This window comes from Furipterus horrens, unplaced genomic scaffold, assembly GCF_987537825.1.
Source record: "Furipterus horrens unplaced genomic scaffold, mFurHor1.1.pri manual_scaffold_4, whole genome shotgun sequence".
Lineage (NCBI taxonomy): Eukaryota > Metazoa > Chordata > Mammalia > Chiroptera > Furipteridae > Furipterus > Furipterus horrens.
The window spans coordinates 202,408,603-202,424,208 of record NW_028327174.1 but is presented as its reverse complement, the minus strand read 5'-3'; the positions used below and the strand labels follow the sequence as shown (position 1 = coordinate 202,424,208).

Genomic DNA, 15,606 nt, shown 5'->3' with positions numbered 1-15,606 from the left:
TTCTATGGGGTTAGTGTAGAAACTAAAACCACATGACACGCACAAGCCACACGATCCCAGAGGAGCGGCAGGCTTCCGCCTCGGAGCCCGTTCCCTCTCCAACAGCCGAAGAACGACCCTGCCACCCTCTGCCAGGCCAGCGCGGCCCTAGGCTGTGCCCGGAGTTCCTTCCCGTCCAAAACGCGGGCCGTTGGGAAACGCAGGCAGCCGCAGCGCCGTCACCCACGCGTCCCCGAGGGACAGAGAGCCCGGGAGCCAGAGCCGGTCCCGGGGCCCGGGAGCCAGAGCCGGAGAGCGAGCCGGCCCGGGAGCCAGCAGAGCTCGGGAGCCAAAGCGCCCGTCCTCCTTTTGTTTCCATTGGCTCTGGCGGCTTCAGCTTCCAGCCAATCGCGTCCTAGACGGCCTTCCATTGGCTCTGCAAGCTCCTCCCACGGCCCCCGCCCTTCTGCCCGGTGATGGTCAGCAGACCTCTGCCTCATGCACGTGACTCCGCTCTAAAACATTTCACATTTTTCATTCCTTCACATGGGGCTGAGATTCAGGTTTGCAGTTTGGGGAAAAGATCCTATTTAATATTGATCAGATTTCTTCAAATGTGCCGGTTAATTCGAGGATTATTAAATATTTACAATGCTGAAGGCTCTGCGGGACTGTCAGATATCTATTTATTTGTCATTTTTCTTCCATGTCCCAGAGTAGCGGTATTTAAATTTTTCTCCATGTAACGTCTGCAGTTTTCAAGCTACTTGTTTAAACACGTGCTTTGTGAAAAACGTGTCTTCTCGGGTTTGCTGGTTCGGAGGAAGCCGCTCATCAGGGCCCGGTGAGCTGGGAGCCTGGCCCAGCAGAGGGCGTGTCTGGGGCCGGAGCTGGTCCTACCTGTCTCCCTGGCATTTCCAGGCTGAAGAAGGGAGGTCCTGACCCAGTTTCCTAAGAGCCAGCCCGGCTGGTGGGTGGCCCCTGGCTCCCCAGGCAGAGGCGGCCACCCTCTATCCAGCACTGCCTTTGTAGGTCCGACTCTCAGGAGAGGAGGTGACCCGTCTCCGCTCACCTCCGTGCTGGGGAGCATGGTCACTCGCTGTCCCTCTGACCCGGGCAGGGACTGTCCCAGAGCAGAACCCAGACGAGGCAGGTCAGAGAGTGCCAGCGCAGCCCCTCCCAGGGTCACCGTCCCCTCCCGGGGTCACATGGCTCATCCGCTGGACCTCAATGCTGTGCTCCAGGCCGTCTGCCCCTCCTTACCACCCAGAGTGTTGTCACGCCACTGGGCCAGGCTGGAAGAGGCGGTGGGCCCTCAGTCACTCCTGGGGGGCCTGGTCTCCCACAGCAAGGGAGGGGCAGGGAGAGGGACAAAGAGGGCGGGGTGGGCCCAGGCTGGAAGGGCTCCTTCGGTGGCAGAGGGGTCAGAAGGCACGTGGGAGAGGCGGCGAGACTGGGGGACCGCCCTGAGCTAGGCTTCAGGTGGGAGACACTGGGCTGTGGGGGGAAAAGAACAGGTGGGATTCTAAGGTTCTCCGTTCATCTTGAAACCAGTCAGTCAAGTGATCAGTAAGTCACACACACAGCACACAACCACTGTCCCCACTGGGATGACCTTGCCGGCTGCCGTCCTGCACCCCAGTGGCAACCTGCCCTGTCACAGACCCCAGTGCCCTCTCGGTGACTCCCAAGACCCTCCCTCCCCAGTCCTTCTGCTTCTACCACAAGCCCACACAGTTCCCTCCTCCAGGCAGCCTCCCCTGCTGGCCCCTCAGTGCCTCTTCTGACCCTGCAGCAAAGCCTGGTCCCCCACCCCCACCCCTAAGCACCTGTCCCTAACAAATTAATGATGGAACCAGTGTCCCCATGTGCCCTGCACAAGGGCTGGAGAATGTGTCTGTCTTGTTCCACATGCATCCCAAGCTCCCATAAGAGCACCTGGCCCGTGTGTTTGTTGATCAACTGAATGTCCCCCAAGAGAGAATATGCGGGGAAAAGAGGGCATCCTCCATCTCCTGCTCCAGGCTGCGTGACCTTGACCTTGTCCCTGAACCTCTCGGAGCCTTAGCGTCCACATCCGCAGGATGGAGACACACTCACGCCCAAGTCACCATGCTCCAGGGGACTGTGAGCTCAGGCAGCTGAGGCGCCCAGCATAGGCCCGGTCACCCAGGCACCGTGGAGGCTGCCCAGTCTCTGACTGCTCTGGTCCCGAGGTGGTCATTGCCAGTGGGGCTTCCAGGCCTGGGAGGTGAGGCCACATACCGCACCCGGGGGGCCTGGGTCCGGGGGGAGGGCGGAGGGAGCACTCACCGTCCAGGTTGAAGACAGGCGCTTCCTGCAGCTGGAACTCCCTGATGTACTCCAAGTATTTTCCCAGCCACTTGGGGTCCCCGGGCACTCTTCTGGCTGAAACCAGAGGGGCTGGTGGGGAGGGGTCCCTCCTTCTGGCTCCCAGCCAAGCCCACTGCCAGCTGGCCAGGGTGGTGTCCTGGCCTCAACCCTTGTCCCCCACCTGCCCCACATCCCTGAGAAGCAGAGCGGGCTCAGCACTCCTGGGGGGACCCATCAGGCCTTATCCCCTTGTCAGGGACAACCAGAGGGTCCTCACTGCACATACAGGGCCGCTGCCCTGTGACTTGGCACCCCACCCCACCCCGCTGACCCTTCCCAGCCAGCGGGGGCCCTGGTGATGTGGCCGCACCCTGGGCCCTGGCTCTGGCTGGGCCCTGTCTCAGACACGCCCCGGTCCCTCCCACAGCTCCGTCTAGTCTTAGAAAAATGTGCCTCCCCCGCCCCCCAATGGGACTCAGGGACGGGGGTCCCCTGAGAAGCCAGTTCCCAGGACACGCCCCGCACGCAGCCTGGGTGGGACGGAGGAGAGGGGCGTGTGAGTTGAGGGGGACGGACGGGCATGGGGCCGGGGTGCATGGCTGAGGGACACGCGGACGCAGCGCTGAGTGGCTCCGGCTGCCCCCGCACCACAGCACAGCAGGCACTGAGCACAGGCCTCGGGCAGACGCAGGGAGGGTCAGCCCTGGGGAGAGCCACCACCTACCCAGCAGTGCCCACAGGCTGGTGACATCGCCGCTGCCGTCCTCGAAGCGGACGTAGAGAACGAGGCTGCTGTAGTCGGTGCTGACAAAGCGGACGAGCATGCTGCTACCTCCCTCAACTGTGGGGGACAGACCGCAGGCCGGTGACAAGTGACACCTCTCACACCCACCCCCAGGCCCAATCTGCCCCAGGAGCAGCAGGCTGACCCCCGCACTGCCCCCACGACCAGTTTAGGGCATCGAGTGTCCCCCCAACCCCTCTCAGTGTGGGACCCAGGCTAAGGGCCGGGCTACTCACAGGAGCCTTGGTACTGGCCTGGGAGCCCCGTTGGGTGGACAGTGGCATTGAGTCCTCTGCACACCCCCTCTCCCCTGGGAGAAGAAAAGGGAGCAGGCATGTGGTTGCCCTCTTGCCTGTCCCTGGCCCCTGACTCCCAACCTCCAGGTGGCGTTATCTCCGACTCTGATCCATTGAGGTCCCCAGCGTCCACCTGAGTCTCCCAGCTCCCCCCAGTTCCCAGAGGGTCACCCAGCCAGGGCAGGAGGGCGGGCCCACGGGGGCTGGGAGTGGCTGGAGGGCTGCAGGGAGGAGCAGGGCTCCTGTCTGGGATGGAGCCAGACCTCCCGGGAGGGCGTGGATCCAGTCTGTCCTTGGTTGGAGCTTCAGGTCTTGGGGTGGGAACCCAGGACTGGTGTCCCCGGTCATCTGGGCTCTGGGCCCAGGCCACACCTTTTGGCCCCTGTGCTCCGCACCTGGGATCTTCAGTTTCTCATGTGGAGCCGCAGGGTGGGCTGGGGACCAACAGACTGTGGCACCGGTGGCCGTGCCAACACTGCCTTCGCCACACGGCTGCAGACTATCCTGTGTCCCGGTCTGTATGGCTTCCACCAGGCCTTCCCGCTGACGGCACGACCCAGCCAGGACCCCGCCCAGGAGGGGCTGAGCCCTGAGGACTGCCCGGTGTGTGGCTTCCCTGCCTGCCCTTCATCAGCATCTCGAGCCCCCAGCTCAGTGACGTGAGTCCTCCGGTTCTAACCATTGTCACTGTCCTGTGCGTGACCCCTGAGCCTGAGCACCCTGCCGGGACCTGCAGGGGCCACACTTACGTCCAGAACAAGACGAACTCCAAGTCCCGGTCCCGGGTCTCAATGGAATAGAGGGCCAGTCTCAAGGGGTCGGCTGGGGAGACCAGGAGTGCGTGGCTGGCGGCCAGCCGGGCAGTTAGCCAGCGTCCCTCCACCTGCAGGGACAGGGTGGGCGGGGGTCACGGAGCCTCCCGTCCTGGCTCTCAGGCCCCTCACCAGTGCTGAGCATGCTGGGGGGTCACGAACCACCGGGGTGATAGGGGCAGGCCCGTGGGCCCCAGGTGGGGGGTGGGGGCAGTCAACCTCCGGCCTGTACACACTCCTCTCAGGCCTTGAACGCCCTGCGTCCTCGCCCACCTCTGTCCCTTATGTGCTGCCCGCCTGTCCCCGAGCGAGGCTCCAGGGAACACTGGCACCCAGGTCCCCCTCCCAGGGCCGAGCCTGGGACCCGAGCCAGCGCTGTCACCTTCTGGGCGTCGAAGCCTGGCTGCACGGGCACCTCCTCGGGAGTCCTCTGGGCGGCGGCCAGGCCCAGGCCGAGGGCGAGCAGCATCAGGGGCCCTGTCTCCAGGCCCATGGCCGCGGGGGCCCGCGGAAGCAGAGGCCGGGCCGCCGGGGCTCCCTTTCCATACACGTCCTCCAGCGGCCCTTCGTCCCGCCCGACTCCCGGAAGGTTCCGGAATCACGCCCATGGGAGTGACAGCTCCCGCCAGTGTCTGAGGGCGCACGGGGGCCGCCAGGGCAGTCGGGCCACATTGCTCGTCTGCCCGAGGAGCCGCGGGAGGCGGGGGGAGGACGCAGGTGTGTGCCCGTCCCACAAGCTCAGCTCCCGCCTCCCAGCCTGTGCTCCTCCTGGGAGCACCCAGAGCCCCAGGCGAGGACCGGCGCTCCGCCCGCACCTCTCGCTGCAGTGGGGGGAGGAGGTCGGGACGCACTCAGACCCGGGGCGGCACGCAGCCCACAATGCCCTTTGCTGCGGCCACCACCTCTCTTGTCCTGGGAGCCCCTGGGACATCAGCCACTCCCACCGGACAGGCTCGCAGGTCATCGAAGCGCCCACCTGTGTCTGGCAGTGAGGTACCACCTGGCCTGGCCTTGCTGGGATCCACCCTCGCCTATGGTCATGGGAGACCGGCTCCCGGAAACATCTCCCACCATCTGCCCGGCCGCAGCTCTCCCACTGGAGCCTGTCACCAAGGGAGCGCCCCTGTAGGCAGCCAGAGTGGGTTTGGGGATCCCATGGGACAGCCCCCCTCCCTGCCTCCGGGCCTTTGCCGGCCCTGGGAGGGGCCCAGCGTCTGAGGGTCCCAGTGGTGGGTCCTGGCGAGAGCTCAGGATGGCAGGTGGGCGGGCAGGACAGCGGGTGACTCTGAGCCAGGCTCCACCTGCCTGGCTCACACGCAATGACCTCTGTGCCCGCCAGCTTCGGGGATCAGCACAGTCACTGCAATGTTGGGGGCCCGCTCAGGAGGCTCTCGATGAGCTAAACACACAGCTGACGCGTCCTCACAAGCCAGAGAGCGAGCACCCCACCCCCACTGTGGGGGTCACCGAGAACGCTCATGAGATCACCTGTAAAAGTCCACACGGCCCTTGGGGACGGGGACAGAGTGCTGCCCACAGCCCAGCTTCCCAGGATAAGGTGCAGACAGGAGACAGCAGGCTGGCTGAGCCGGAGGGGGCTTTCCCTTCTGAGCTCTGTACTCCGCGGTTTGGACAGCGTATCCCTGTGAGGTCCTGTCCTAAGAGGACTCTGATGCCACCCAGTGGCCGTCCTGGGCATGTCAACTCCTGTCATCACTGAGGGGGGATGTGGGGACAGCCTGTGCCTTTCCCTTCTGTATGTGTGTTAGAACCTTCAGGACTCAAAGCGAGACCCCCTCCAGGAGCTGCCCCTCCACTTCGCTGTCAGCGGGCCCTTTCCCTTCAGGGTCAAAAGTGTGGACTAGGGCCCGGGCCAGTGTGGCTCAGTTGGCTGGGTGTCGCCCCACTAAGCGAAGGGTCACTGTTTCAATTCCCGTTCAGGGCACATGCCTGGGTTGGGGGTTCGATTCCTGGTAGAGGGACCTACGAGAGGTAACCAATCGATGTTTCTCTCTCTCATCGATGCTTCCCTCCCTCTCTCTCTCTCTCTCCCTCCCTTCCCCTCTTTCTAAAAATAAATATACAAAATCTTTAAAAAGAAATTATTGATTCGGTGTGAGCTTCCCTCTCAGCAGCCCTGGCGTCCTACGGGTGTCTGGTGGCTCCTTGTAAGTCATCGATTCCTCCGACGGGTGACGGAGAGAGCGAGGGAACCCGCCACACGGCCACTGAGGCGTGGGACAGAGGCAGCCCCATGCTCCAGGCTCAGGAGCTACCGCATCTAAGGCCCAAAACAGACCTGAATTTTTTTTTTTTTTTTTTTGCAAGGTAGTGAGAAGCACCGCAACGGGATCGTCTAAGGGTCACGGTCACTCCACGGCCATGGCTCCCCCAGCCCCCCGCCCCTGCCGAGAAGCTCAGCTGCAGGGTTTCTGTGGACAGAGCTTTGATAACGCAGCGGGACGGGAACAGGAACAGAACGTGCAAGGTGCTCTGGGCGCCTGGCCGTGACGTGGGGACAGAGACGCCTCCCTTTGAGAGATCACGGCGAGAGAGAGCTGCTGTTTGCTGGGAGCCTGCCTGGGCACGGAGGGACTGGCCACGGGGGCGCCAGCGTGTGGAGGAGGCAGGCGAGCCATCCTCGCCTCACGCACAAGTGAGAGACACCCACATCCGCGCCACCATGTGTCGCTCGGTCACAGTGGTGTGAGTCTGTTTCCGGGCTCTGGACTCTGCCAAGACCACAGTGTCTCAATGACCAGAACTCTCACAAGGTATGAAATTTGATAGACTAGTTCCTCTCGTTTTTTTTTTCTCAAAAGTATTTGGTCTGCTCTAGTTCCTTTGCCTTTGCATATAAATCTTAGGATAATCTTACCTGTGTCACTTAGTTCTCCCGCTGGAATCTTGGATCTGTTCCCCCTGCTGGGCCATACTTCTCTGTCTCCTCATTCTGACAGGCTCCTGTGTGTGTTTGCCTCTGTGTCTTAGGTCGAGCTGTTGCACCTGTTACATTGTAAGGGGCGGAGCCTTAGGGATTTGTCAGTACAGGGCAACCATTTCACCACGTTGTGGCGCTGTGTGTGGGGGAGGGTCTGAGAGGGAACAATGCCGCCTGCCCAGCACTCGCCCCTCTTCCAGGCACCTCTCCCACTTCCGTATGGGACTGATGACCCTCTAGCTGCTGCCCTGGCCGTCGTTCCCCGAGTGGGTGGGCCTGCGGACGTTCTAGGACCACGGGGGCCCTTTAAACAAGTGGACTCCCCAACCCCCACTGGTCTGCACAGTCAGAAGCAATGAGGCTTGATTTTCCCCGGGGCTGGGACCGTGAGCTGCGAGGTCTGGCAATGAGCTGGGAGCGCTCCCCAGGTGTCCCTCCCGACTTTTTAAAATGTGTGACTGCACTTTCTGCGGGCCTGCCGCTGCCGCCACTGCCTCCGCCACCACACCGCATCCTCTCTGCCCCGGCTCCGAGCCCCCTACCTGTGTGGATGAGCATTTCTTCTTTATATCCTTGTTTGCTGGACTTCCATGTAGCTGGGTTTTCTGGAACTTCTGGTTGTCTCTAGTTTTGAGGTGGTTGTGTTCCTTCTTAGTTGTGGAGGGAGACACAGCGTGTCTGTCTAGGCCTCCGTCTTGGTGGGAAGTTCAGGAGAGATTCTTTACTTCCTCCTTTCAGATCTGTATGCCTTTTATTACTTCCCTTGTTGCCCTGGCTAGGACTTCCTGAATGAGGGGGTGAGAGGAGATATCCTCGCCACGTTCCTGGTCACCCGCCACCTGTCACTGATGTGAGTGTCTGGCGTCCCTTAAGTACAACGTGAATTCTAAGTTTCCTGTGGATGCTCCCTCTGCTCCTGTGTTTCTGAGTTTTTATTTCATCACGAATGAGTGCTGAATTTTGTAGAACGCTTTTCTACACTGATACATAGGCTCATACTACGTTTCTTCGTGAACCTGATACAGCAGCAGGTTACATGGGTTGGTCTTCAAGTCTTGAACCAGCCTCTCCACCCTGCCATGAACTCTGCTTGGTGGTGGTGTATATTGAATTTTGTGTATCACTGAAATCTGTGTGCTGATATTTTGTTAAGGATCATTGCATCTATATTAATGAGGAACATTAGTCTGTTAAAAAAATCTTTGTATGGTTTTGGAATCAGGGTCATATTAGCTCATAAAACAAGTTGGGAAGGGTCCCTCCGCTTCTGTTTTCCACAAGAGATGGCATAACATTTGTGCTAATTCTTTAAACATTTGCTGGAATTCTCCTGTAAAACCATCTGGGCCTGGAAGTGTCTTTTCGGGGAGTTTTAAAATTAGAAATTCAATTTTTAAAATACTCGTAGGGCTCTTCAACTTATCTAGTTCATACTGCATGAGTTGTCATTTGCATTTTTTTTAAAGATTTTATTTTATTCATTTTTAGGTAAAGGAGAAGGGAGGGAGGAAGGGAGGGAGAGAAACATGGATATGAGAGAGAATCATTGATCGGTTACCTCTTGCGTGCGCCCAACCAGGAACCTGGCCTGCAGCCCAGGCACGTGCCCTGACTGGGAATCGAACCGGTGACCTTTCGGTGTGCGGGACGATGCCCATCCACTGGGCCACACCGGCCAGGGCGGGTGTTTTATTTTTGTTTTTTTTTGAAGAACTGGTCTGTTTCATCTAAATTGTCAGATTGCATATAGAGCGTTGTTCCTAGCATTCCCTTACTGTTCGTTTGATGTCGGCAGGATCTACAGTGCCGACTCCTTTCATCCTGACAGCGGTAGCTGTGACTTCTTCTGTGGTCTCACTGCACCGAGACTTTCAGCGTGAGGTTGCGTAAGGCAGCCAGCCCTGTTCTCAGCCCCGGGGAAAGCCTTCAGCCTCTTATCATTAAGGATGTCCTTAGCTGGCTTAACAAAGTTACTATCCATTTAAGGACATTCCCTGGTCTTCCCAGGTTGATGGCGCCGGCTGGTTGCCTTCCAGCCGAGCGAGAACTTCTGGCCGACAGGTACAGAGGAGGTGAAATGTGCCCCTTTCAGGAGAGAGGGTTAGATGGCGGACGGTGCCGGGCCCTCAGCGTCTGTGGCTGCCCTTCGGCGTGGTGACCGGCAGCCTCGTGGGTGGCGGCTGTGTGCCCGCCTAGATCCCTGAGGGACCGCGGGGTGCAGACACCCTGCTAACCTGCAAAGGACATTCTGCACCAACAAGAAATACACCTTCGGTGTTCGAAGCCACTGCAGAGCTAGGGGTGTTCACGAATGCAGCATGAGCCAGGCAGTGATGAATGACACCCTTGACAGGGGATGGGTCTGCCTCCTTCGTGGGAGACAATGTTTCTGACATTGTTTTTATTCCATGGAAGGTGCTTCTGCGAGCATTTCTCTCTGAATCAGGTAAGTCAGTAAGTTTTTAATACATTTTCTAACAGGAAAACACCTTTGATTTCCAAAGTTAAAACAGTGCATTGCATACATTGCTGGGTTCAACCTGCTAATAAATTATTTAGATATTTGTGTCTTTATCCTGAATGCGGATGCTCCAGCTGTTTTAGGACAGCCTTCCCACCTCTGCGCCCTGGGACACACTGTGTGAGCGGGAAACACACATCCACTGACGGCGGACAGCCAGAAACGTCCTTGATTTCCGCACAAAGGGTTCTTTTAAGGTTCTCTTTTCAGCCAATATCAGTCATTGATATTTCCTTAGAAATGTACCTACTCCACCTCTGTTTTTAAAACTTTAATATTATACATCAGTTGTTATGTATACGCACCCTACATATTTATAATTAATATACAAGCATATTGAAATGGGTCTGTATTGTAATAGTATATGTAAATTGTTCTCGTTATTTGGAAATCCCTGATTCGGCTGCTATGGACCCTTTCGTCCATCTGTGACGCTGTCAAGTTTGTGAAAGGCAAACAAGCTTCCTTTCCGCCTCCCACCTCTTGTGCCCGGATCCTCTGTCCAGGGGGAGTCTCTTTTTGTCACACGAGCCAGGAAAAAAGATGCATTTACAGACGCAGGGAGTTTGATATTGAGTCTTCCTGGTGGCGATCAGGAAGATGGCCTTGAAGGTCATGGGCTGCACTTGGAAAAGAGTACAGAGTTTGATTTGCAAGTGACACACATGAGTTGTTGTGTGAATAGTTAGCTATTGAGGTTCAGTGACTGGTCCGTTTTCATTTCTTGCCCTTTGTGAAGCTCTGGAGTCGGCTGGATGGCAGCTTTGACCCGAGAGCTGTCTCTGGGGCGTCTCGGCTCCTGAAAGCTTAGAGAGCTGGTAATGTGTCCTGACCTAGTGTCCCGAGGCTGGTGATGCAGCGGCCGCCCTGTCCCCAGGCCTGACCCGCAAGTCCTCACCCCACCCAGTCACCAAGAAAGACTCGGACAGACAGGCGCGCTGGTGACTTTCTTTATTGCTGAAGGGGGACCACACAGAGCAGCGGGCCCCAGGCTGGGACCCCAAGCTGCCGGGTCCCAGGAGAGCGACGTCCAGCAGCCTCTGAGGTCTCGGTCCCTCCCGAGCGCCCTGACGTGGGAGGAGGGGTGATGTCATCGCTGCAGAGGGGCCAAGGCTCCTGAAATGGACGAGTGACCCCCTTGGGACACCAGGGACCCTGCGGGCGGGACCCTCACCAGCTCCTCCCCACTGGGGGTGTGGACAGTCCCTCCTGTGGGAGACAAGCCCTGCCTCCCCCCACCTCAGGCTGAGTGGCACCCCCATCCCTGCCCAGCCAGCACTTCCCAGCCCCACTTTCGCCCACACCAGGGCCCAGAAGGAGCAGAGGGACGTCACAGGACTGTGGCCAGGACACAGGAAAGACACCCTGCAGTTCGAGGCCGTTCCAGAGAGTGGGCATGCGGCCAGCCTCCATCCCCAGACCCTCGGGAGAGACCCAGGTCCCAGCCATTCCCACAGTGGGGAGGGGGGCTCTGGGCCCCACTGCATCCCCACATGCATGCTCAGAACGTGGGGGCAGGGCAGGTACGTTACCCCAGGAGGTGGGTTGGCAGCAGCTCGTCTAGACGGGGCACCTCTCTGCGGGACAAGGGGGAGTGTGGGTAGTCACAGGTCGGCCACAACACCACAGGGGTTTGCGGGGACCCCACCTCAGGGGCTCTGTACCCCCCACCTCCCATGTGACTCCCAGGAGGCCTGCGGGGAATTCGGAGGCCACCATAGGAGCCATGGCTTTCTGACTGGGGGTCACAAGCAGGGGTCATGAGCAGGAGCTTGGGGGTCACCTTCCGCCAGGGTTGGGGTGAAGATGATAGATATTTGCACAGAGAGCAGCCTCATAGCTCTGTTGAATTGGTCCATGATGGCCTCGTCCACCTCTGGAGTCCTGGCTGTGGGAGCAGGGGGTCAGTTCCTGGGCCTTGGGGGCTCTGAGGGGATCTAGGGAGCCCAGGGACCCTGCCAGGGGACACTGCTCTGGAAGGACAAGCCAACATCCTGGGGTTGGCAGAGCTTGGCCCAGCTTCCCACGGGTGGTCTCCAGGGCTCGGCCCACTGTCCTCCAGGGTCCCTGTCCCCGCTTGGCCCCGTCGCCCCTCCTCCTCCCACGCCATAGCTGCAGGTAGCCTCTACACGGTCACAGGGGACAAGGGCCCGCAGCCCCTGGGCTGTGCAGCCTCCACCACCTGCCGGCCGCTCAGTGGGCGGGAGACACCTTCCCAGCCCCTCACCCACGGTGGATGCGGGAGTCCTGGGAACGCCCAAGGACACCATTTCTGTGACAGTGAACATGTCACCTACGTCAGCAGAGTATAAAGATGTTTTTGTAGCTGACGTCTTGTTGGGTGAATCACTGACACTCTGTTAAGCAAAGGCTGCGGGGTCTGCAGTCACCTGCCCCCCAGCCTGCATGTCTGTCCCTTTTCCCCAGCCACCCAGCCTTCGACCACCCTCTCTCCGTGGGCCCTGGGGCCTCCGCTGGCCTCGCCTGGGCCAGGCACGCACCCAGGTACTGGCAGGCCAGGCTCTGCTCGCCGGAGGCGGAGGTGGCAGTGGTCTCCATGCACAGGAACATGAAGTTCTTGTAGTCGGTGTCCAGCACGTGGACACTGCTGTCCTCCACGTCTGGAAGAGGGACAGATGGGCTGGGTTAAGGCTGGGTCCTTCCTGCACCAGCAGAGGGAATGCTGGCCACCCTCCCGCACAGCCACCAGGGGAGGACCGGGAGAGGTTCCTAGGCCCCGAAATGCCCCAGCCTTTCCCTGGAGTGGCCCCCGGGCACAAGGGGTCTGGGTGCCCTGGCCTGAGACGTCCACCGCCTGCAGGACCCAGTCATCACTCATCCACCCGCACCCCCGTGTCCTGGGACCCAGAGTGGTTGAGGGGTGGGGTTTCCATGCTGGTCACCAGGGAGACCCTGGGCACCACCGAGGGACGGAGGGAGGGAGGACAGCGTCGTCCTGAGATGCGGTCACAGGGGGTGGGCCGCAGCCTGGATCCAGCACACACCGTTGATCCGGAATGAGACAGAGGACTCGGTTTTCTCTGCGAACATCTTCTCCTCGACACAGCGGCCATTCTCCCTGGAAGACAGTGTCCCCTGAGCCGCTGCACAGACTCTGTGGCGATCAAGCCCAGCCGAGGGTGGGGAGAGACACCAGGCTCCAGGAGTGTCCCTGGGGTAGAGGCGTCTGGAGACTGGAGCTGGTCTCGTGCCCACTCCCTGTCACCTCCAATAGCCACAGGTGACCAGGCTCCTGATGGCTCATGTGCACCAGAGGAAAGGGCTGGGATGGCCCTGGACCATGGTCAGGGCATCAACCTGAGTTGCTGGCAGTTAGGGGGTCCGGGCTCTCATTCCCACCCCAGCCCGCTCTGTCCCTAACCCCTACCCTGACTCCAGGGGCAGACAGGGCCAGGGCAGGAGCGTCAGGCCCCAGCCCCAGCTGCCGCTCTCCAGGGGCCTGCAACGGGCCCTCCCCACACTGATCCCGCGGCCACCCTGTGTGGTCCGCTTGTGTGCCCAGGGCCCTGGGCAGGGGATCCATGGGGCCCCCAGGAAACATGGTCCCATCAGGAGCCCAGCCTGCCCCCTGCAGCCGGGACACCCACCATTTCTGCACGGTGACCTCCAGGTCGTCCTCAGTGGTGGGCTGCAGCTCCTTGATGTACAGCCGCTGGGGGGCACCCTCTGTGTTCCGCAGGGCGATGTCATTGGCCACCATGGCCACGGAGTACCATGTCCCAGCCACCTGGGGAGGGGCAGAGCTGCTCTGGTGGTGGCAGGGGACGCCAGCCCCACAGGGAGGGCAGGTCTCCCTCCCTTCCCGTCCAGGCCAGGTCCAGTGCTTCCCATTTCCAACTCCCTGAGGCCAGCCTGAAGAGGAGGGGCTGGGTTTGGGGGGCACTCGCTGACCTCCTGCCTGGGCCCGCTGTGGGACCCCATGCCCCCCGCCCAGCTGAGGAATTGAGTGAGGTGGTCAGCGAGGGGAGATGTATGGCTGGAGGTGGGGAAAGTGGGGGGCCAGGGACCCTGTTAGGGGTACACTGTGTCCCCCAAATTTCACACGTTGAAGCTCTGAACCCCACACCTAAGACCATGACTATCTGGGTGTGAGGTCTTTGAAGAGGTGAAGAAGCCCAGTGAGGTCCCTAGGGTGGGCCCCGATCCCGCCTGCCCGCGACCTTACAAGAGGGGGAGGCGCTGACAGAGACGGGTGTCAAGAGAAGGCCGCGTGAGGACGCAGGGCAGGGCGAGGACGGCCACGTGAGGACACGGGGCGACGACGGTCATCTGCAAGCCCAGGAGAGCGGCCCACAGGGCCAGCCCTGCCCACGCCGGGGTCTCGGGCGTCAGCCTCCGGGACGAGAGACAGTGACTGTCTGCTGTCTAAGCCGCGTCCCTGCGCTTTGTTACGGCGGCCCCAGCGGAGCCACGCAGACCCTGGACATCACAGCCTCCTCTGTCCCCTGAGGCCCCGCGTCCCTGCCTGCCCCGCTGTTCACCATCCACCCCAGCCACCCCAGGAAAAGCACCCCGGTCCCCAAACCTTTTGGATGTCCAGGTCCTCCCCGGTCTGAGGGACAAAGATGTCCTGGGTGCCACACACCAGGGCCACGCTCAGGGCCAGCAGGAGACACCTCATGGCTGCGGCTGCTGAGGGCACTTCTGAGCTCGGGAGAGGATGGCCGAGGCGGCGGGCTCGGGGCCTTATATCGGAGCACCGTGTGGCCCCCTGCCACGGGTTCCCCGAATCCTCGAGGCTCCTCCTCCACCCCCAGGTGGCTTCCTCGACTGGGACAATAGGTCTTCCTCCCCCTGTGTCCAAACAGGAAAGTCCCCTGTGTCCCGGGGCCTGAAGAGTTCCTGACAGATCCCAGAAGGGAAGGCTCGGGGGTGGGGGCCCTGGCTGGCCGCCGGTGGCAGGGACACTTCCTGGGTCGGGCTCTGGACAGTGACAGGTCGGAGCCGGCACTGAGGACAGCTGTGTCCTGGAGGGTGAGGAGTGAGATCCAAGTGCCCGGGGTAGGATGCTTGGCTCTCCGGGTCTCAGATTCCATCCCCCGAAGCCCTGTCCCCCCAGCGCAGAGGCGAGGGCCTCAGAGCCCAAGAGCTGCCTTGTGCCGGTGCCCAGGAGCCCCTGGCCAGTGTCGAGGGGACCGAGTGAGTCACAGGGGACCGAGTCTCACTGATCCCACGCTGGCCAACAGCACCGCGGCGGGACGTGCGTGCCCTGTGCCCCGTGTGAAGGGGGTGCGAAGGCCATCACTTGGCACCTTACGTGGTTCACCTGCTTGTCTCTGGGGCAGGGTAGGCACTGGGGGGGCTCAGCAAGGAGGGGGTGCAGCGGCTCCAAACTGTCCTAGAAGGGAGGATTCTGCCTCCTGGATGGAGGGGCCCTGGCAGGTGGGTCCCCGGGGGTCTTTCCAGGCCACCCAGCGCAGGCTAGGGCCTTGCCACCCACCTGCCACGGTCAGCGTCTCCTGGACTCGCTCTGCTTTGCTCTGTGGTCCTGGCTCCTTTCCTGCAGAAGCCAATTAATACGGTGCCTGGTAAGTGCCCACCCGCAGGAGAGACAACCCCAGGACACCCCAATGCCCTTTCATAAGGGGGAGGGGGAGGGGGAGGAGAAGGAGGCTCAGGTGTAGTCCCCCCCGACAGGGACTGAGACCCACAGCTTGAGGCCCTCACCAGGGAACCCCCAGCTCAGACAGGCCATTCCTGAGTCTCATGAAACTTTGCAAGAGGTTGAAGCCAAGTGGGGGGAGGGTGGACAGGAAATGCAGTTATTGACAGAAGGTCAGAGGTAACCCGAAGAAGCTAAACGTCCCAGCACGTGCCGCTGGCGGCAGGCACTGCACGGAGTGACCCTCTGGTCCCCTGTCCGTATTACCTTCTGTGACCCGGGAACCGGCCTCTATGCCGGGCCTTCCCAGCTCTCA

At 60.7% G+C, this 15,606-nt stretch overlaps 2 protein-coding genes across 2 annotated transcripts; both read right to left on the bottom strand.

Annotated features, from left to right (window-relative positions):
- Nucleotides 1–643: 643 nt before the first annotated feature.
- On the bottom strand, nucleotides 644–4,901 carry LOC150013877 (lipocalin 1-like). The gene is made up of 6 exons (XM_090274953.1): nucleotides 4,588–4,901; nucleotides 4,143–4,276; nucleotides 3,334–3,407; nucleotides 3,038–3,154; nucleotides 2,293–2,388; nucleotides 644–1,476 (listed from the first exon to the last, which is right to left on the bottom strand). Exons 1-6 carry the CDS (start codon nucleotides 4,696–4,698, stop codon nucleotides 1,451–1,453), a joined length of 558 nt encoding a protein of 185 aa, XP_090131079.1. The 5' UTR covers nucleotides 4,699–4,901; the 3' UTR covers nucleotides 644–1,450.
- A 5,702-nt stretch (nucleotides 4,902–10,603) lies between these two features.
- On the bottom strand, nucleotides 10,604–14,371 carry PAEP (progestagen associated endometrial protein). The gene is made up of 7 exons (XM_090274954.1): nucleotides 14,214–14,371; nucleotides 13,276–13,415; nucleotides 12,673–12,746; nucleotides 12,169–12,288; nucleotides 11,451–11,555; nucleotides 11,200–11,244; nucleotides 10,604–10,783 (listed from the first exon to the last, which is right to left on the bottom strand). Exons 1-6 carry the CDS (start codon nucleotides 14,307–14,309, stop codon nucleotides 11,228–11,230), a joined length of 552 nt encoding a protein of 183 aa, XP_090131080.1. The 5' UTR covers nucleotides 14,310–14,371; the 3' UTR covers nucleotides 10,604–10,783; nucleotides 11,200–11,227.
- Nucleotides 14,372–15,606: the final 1,235 nt, after the last annotated feature.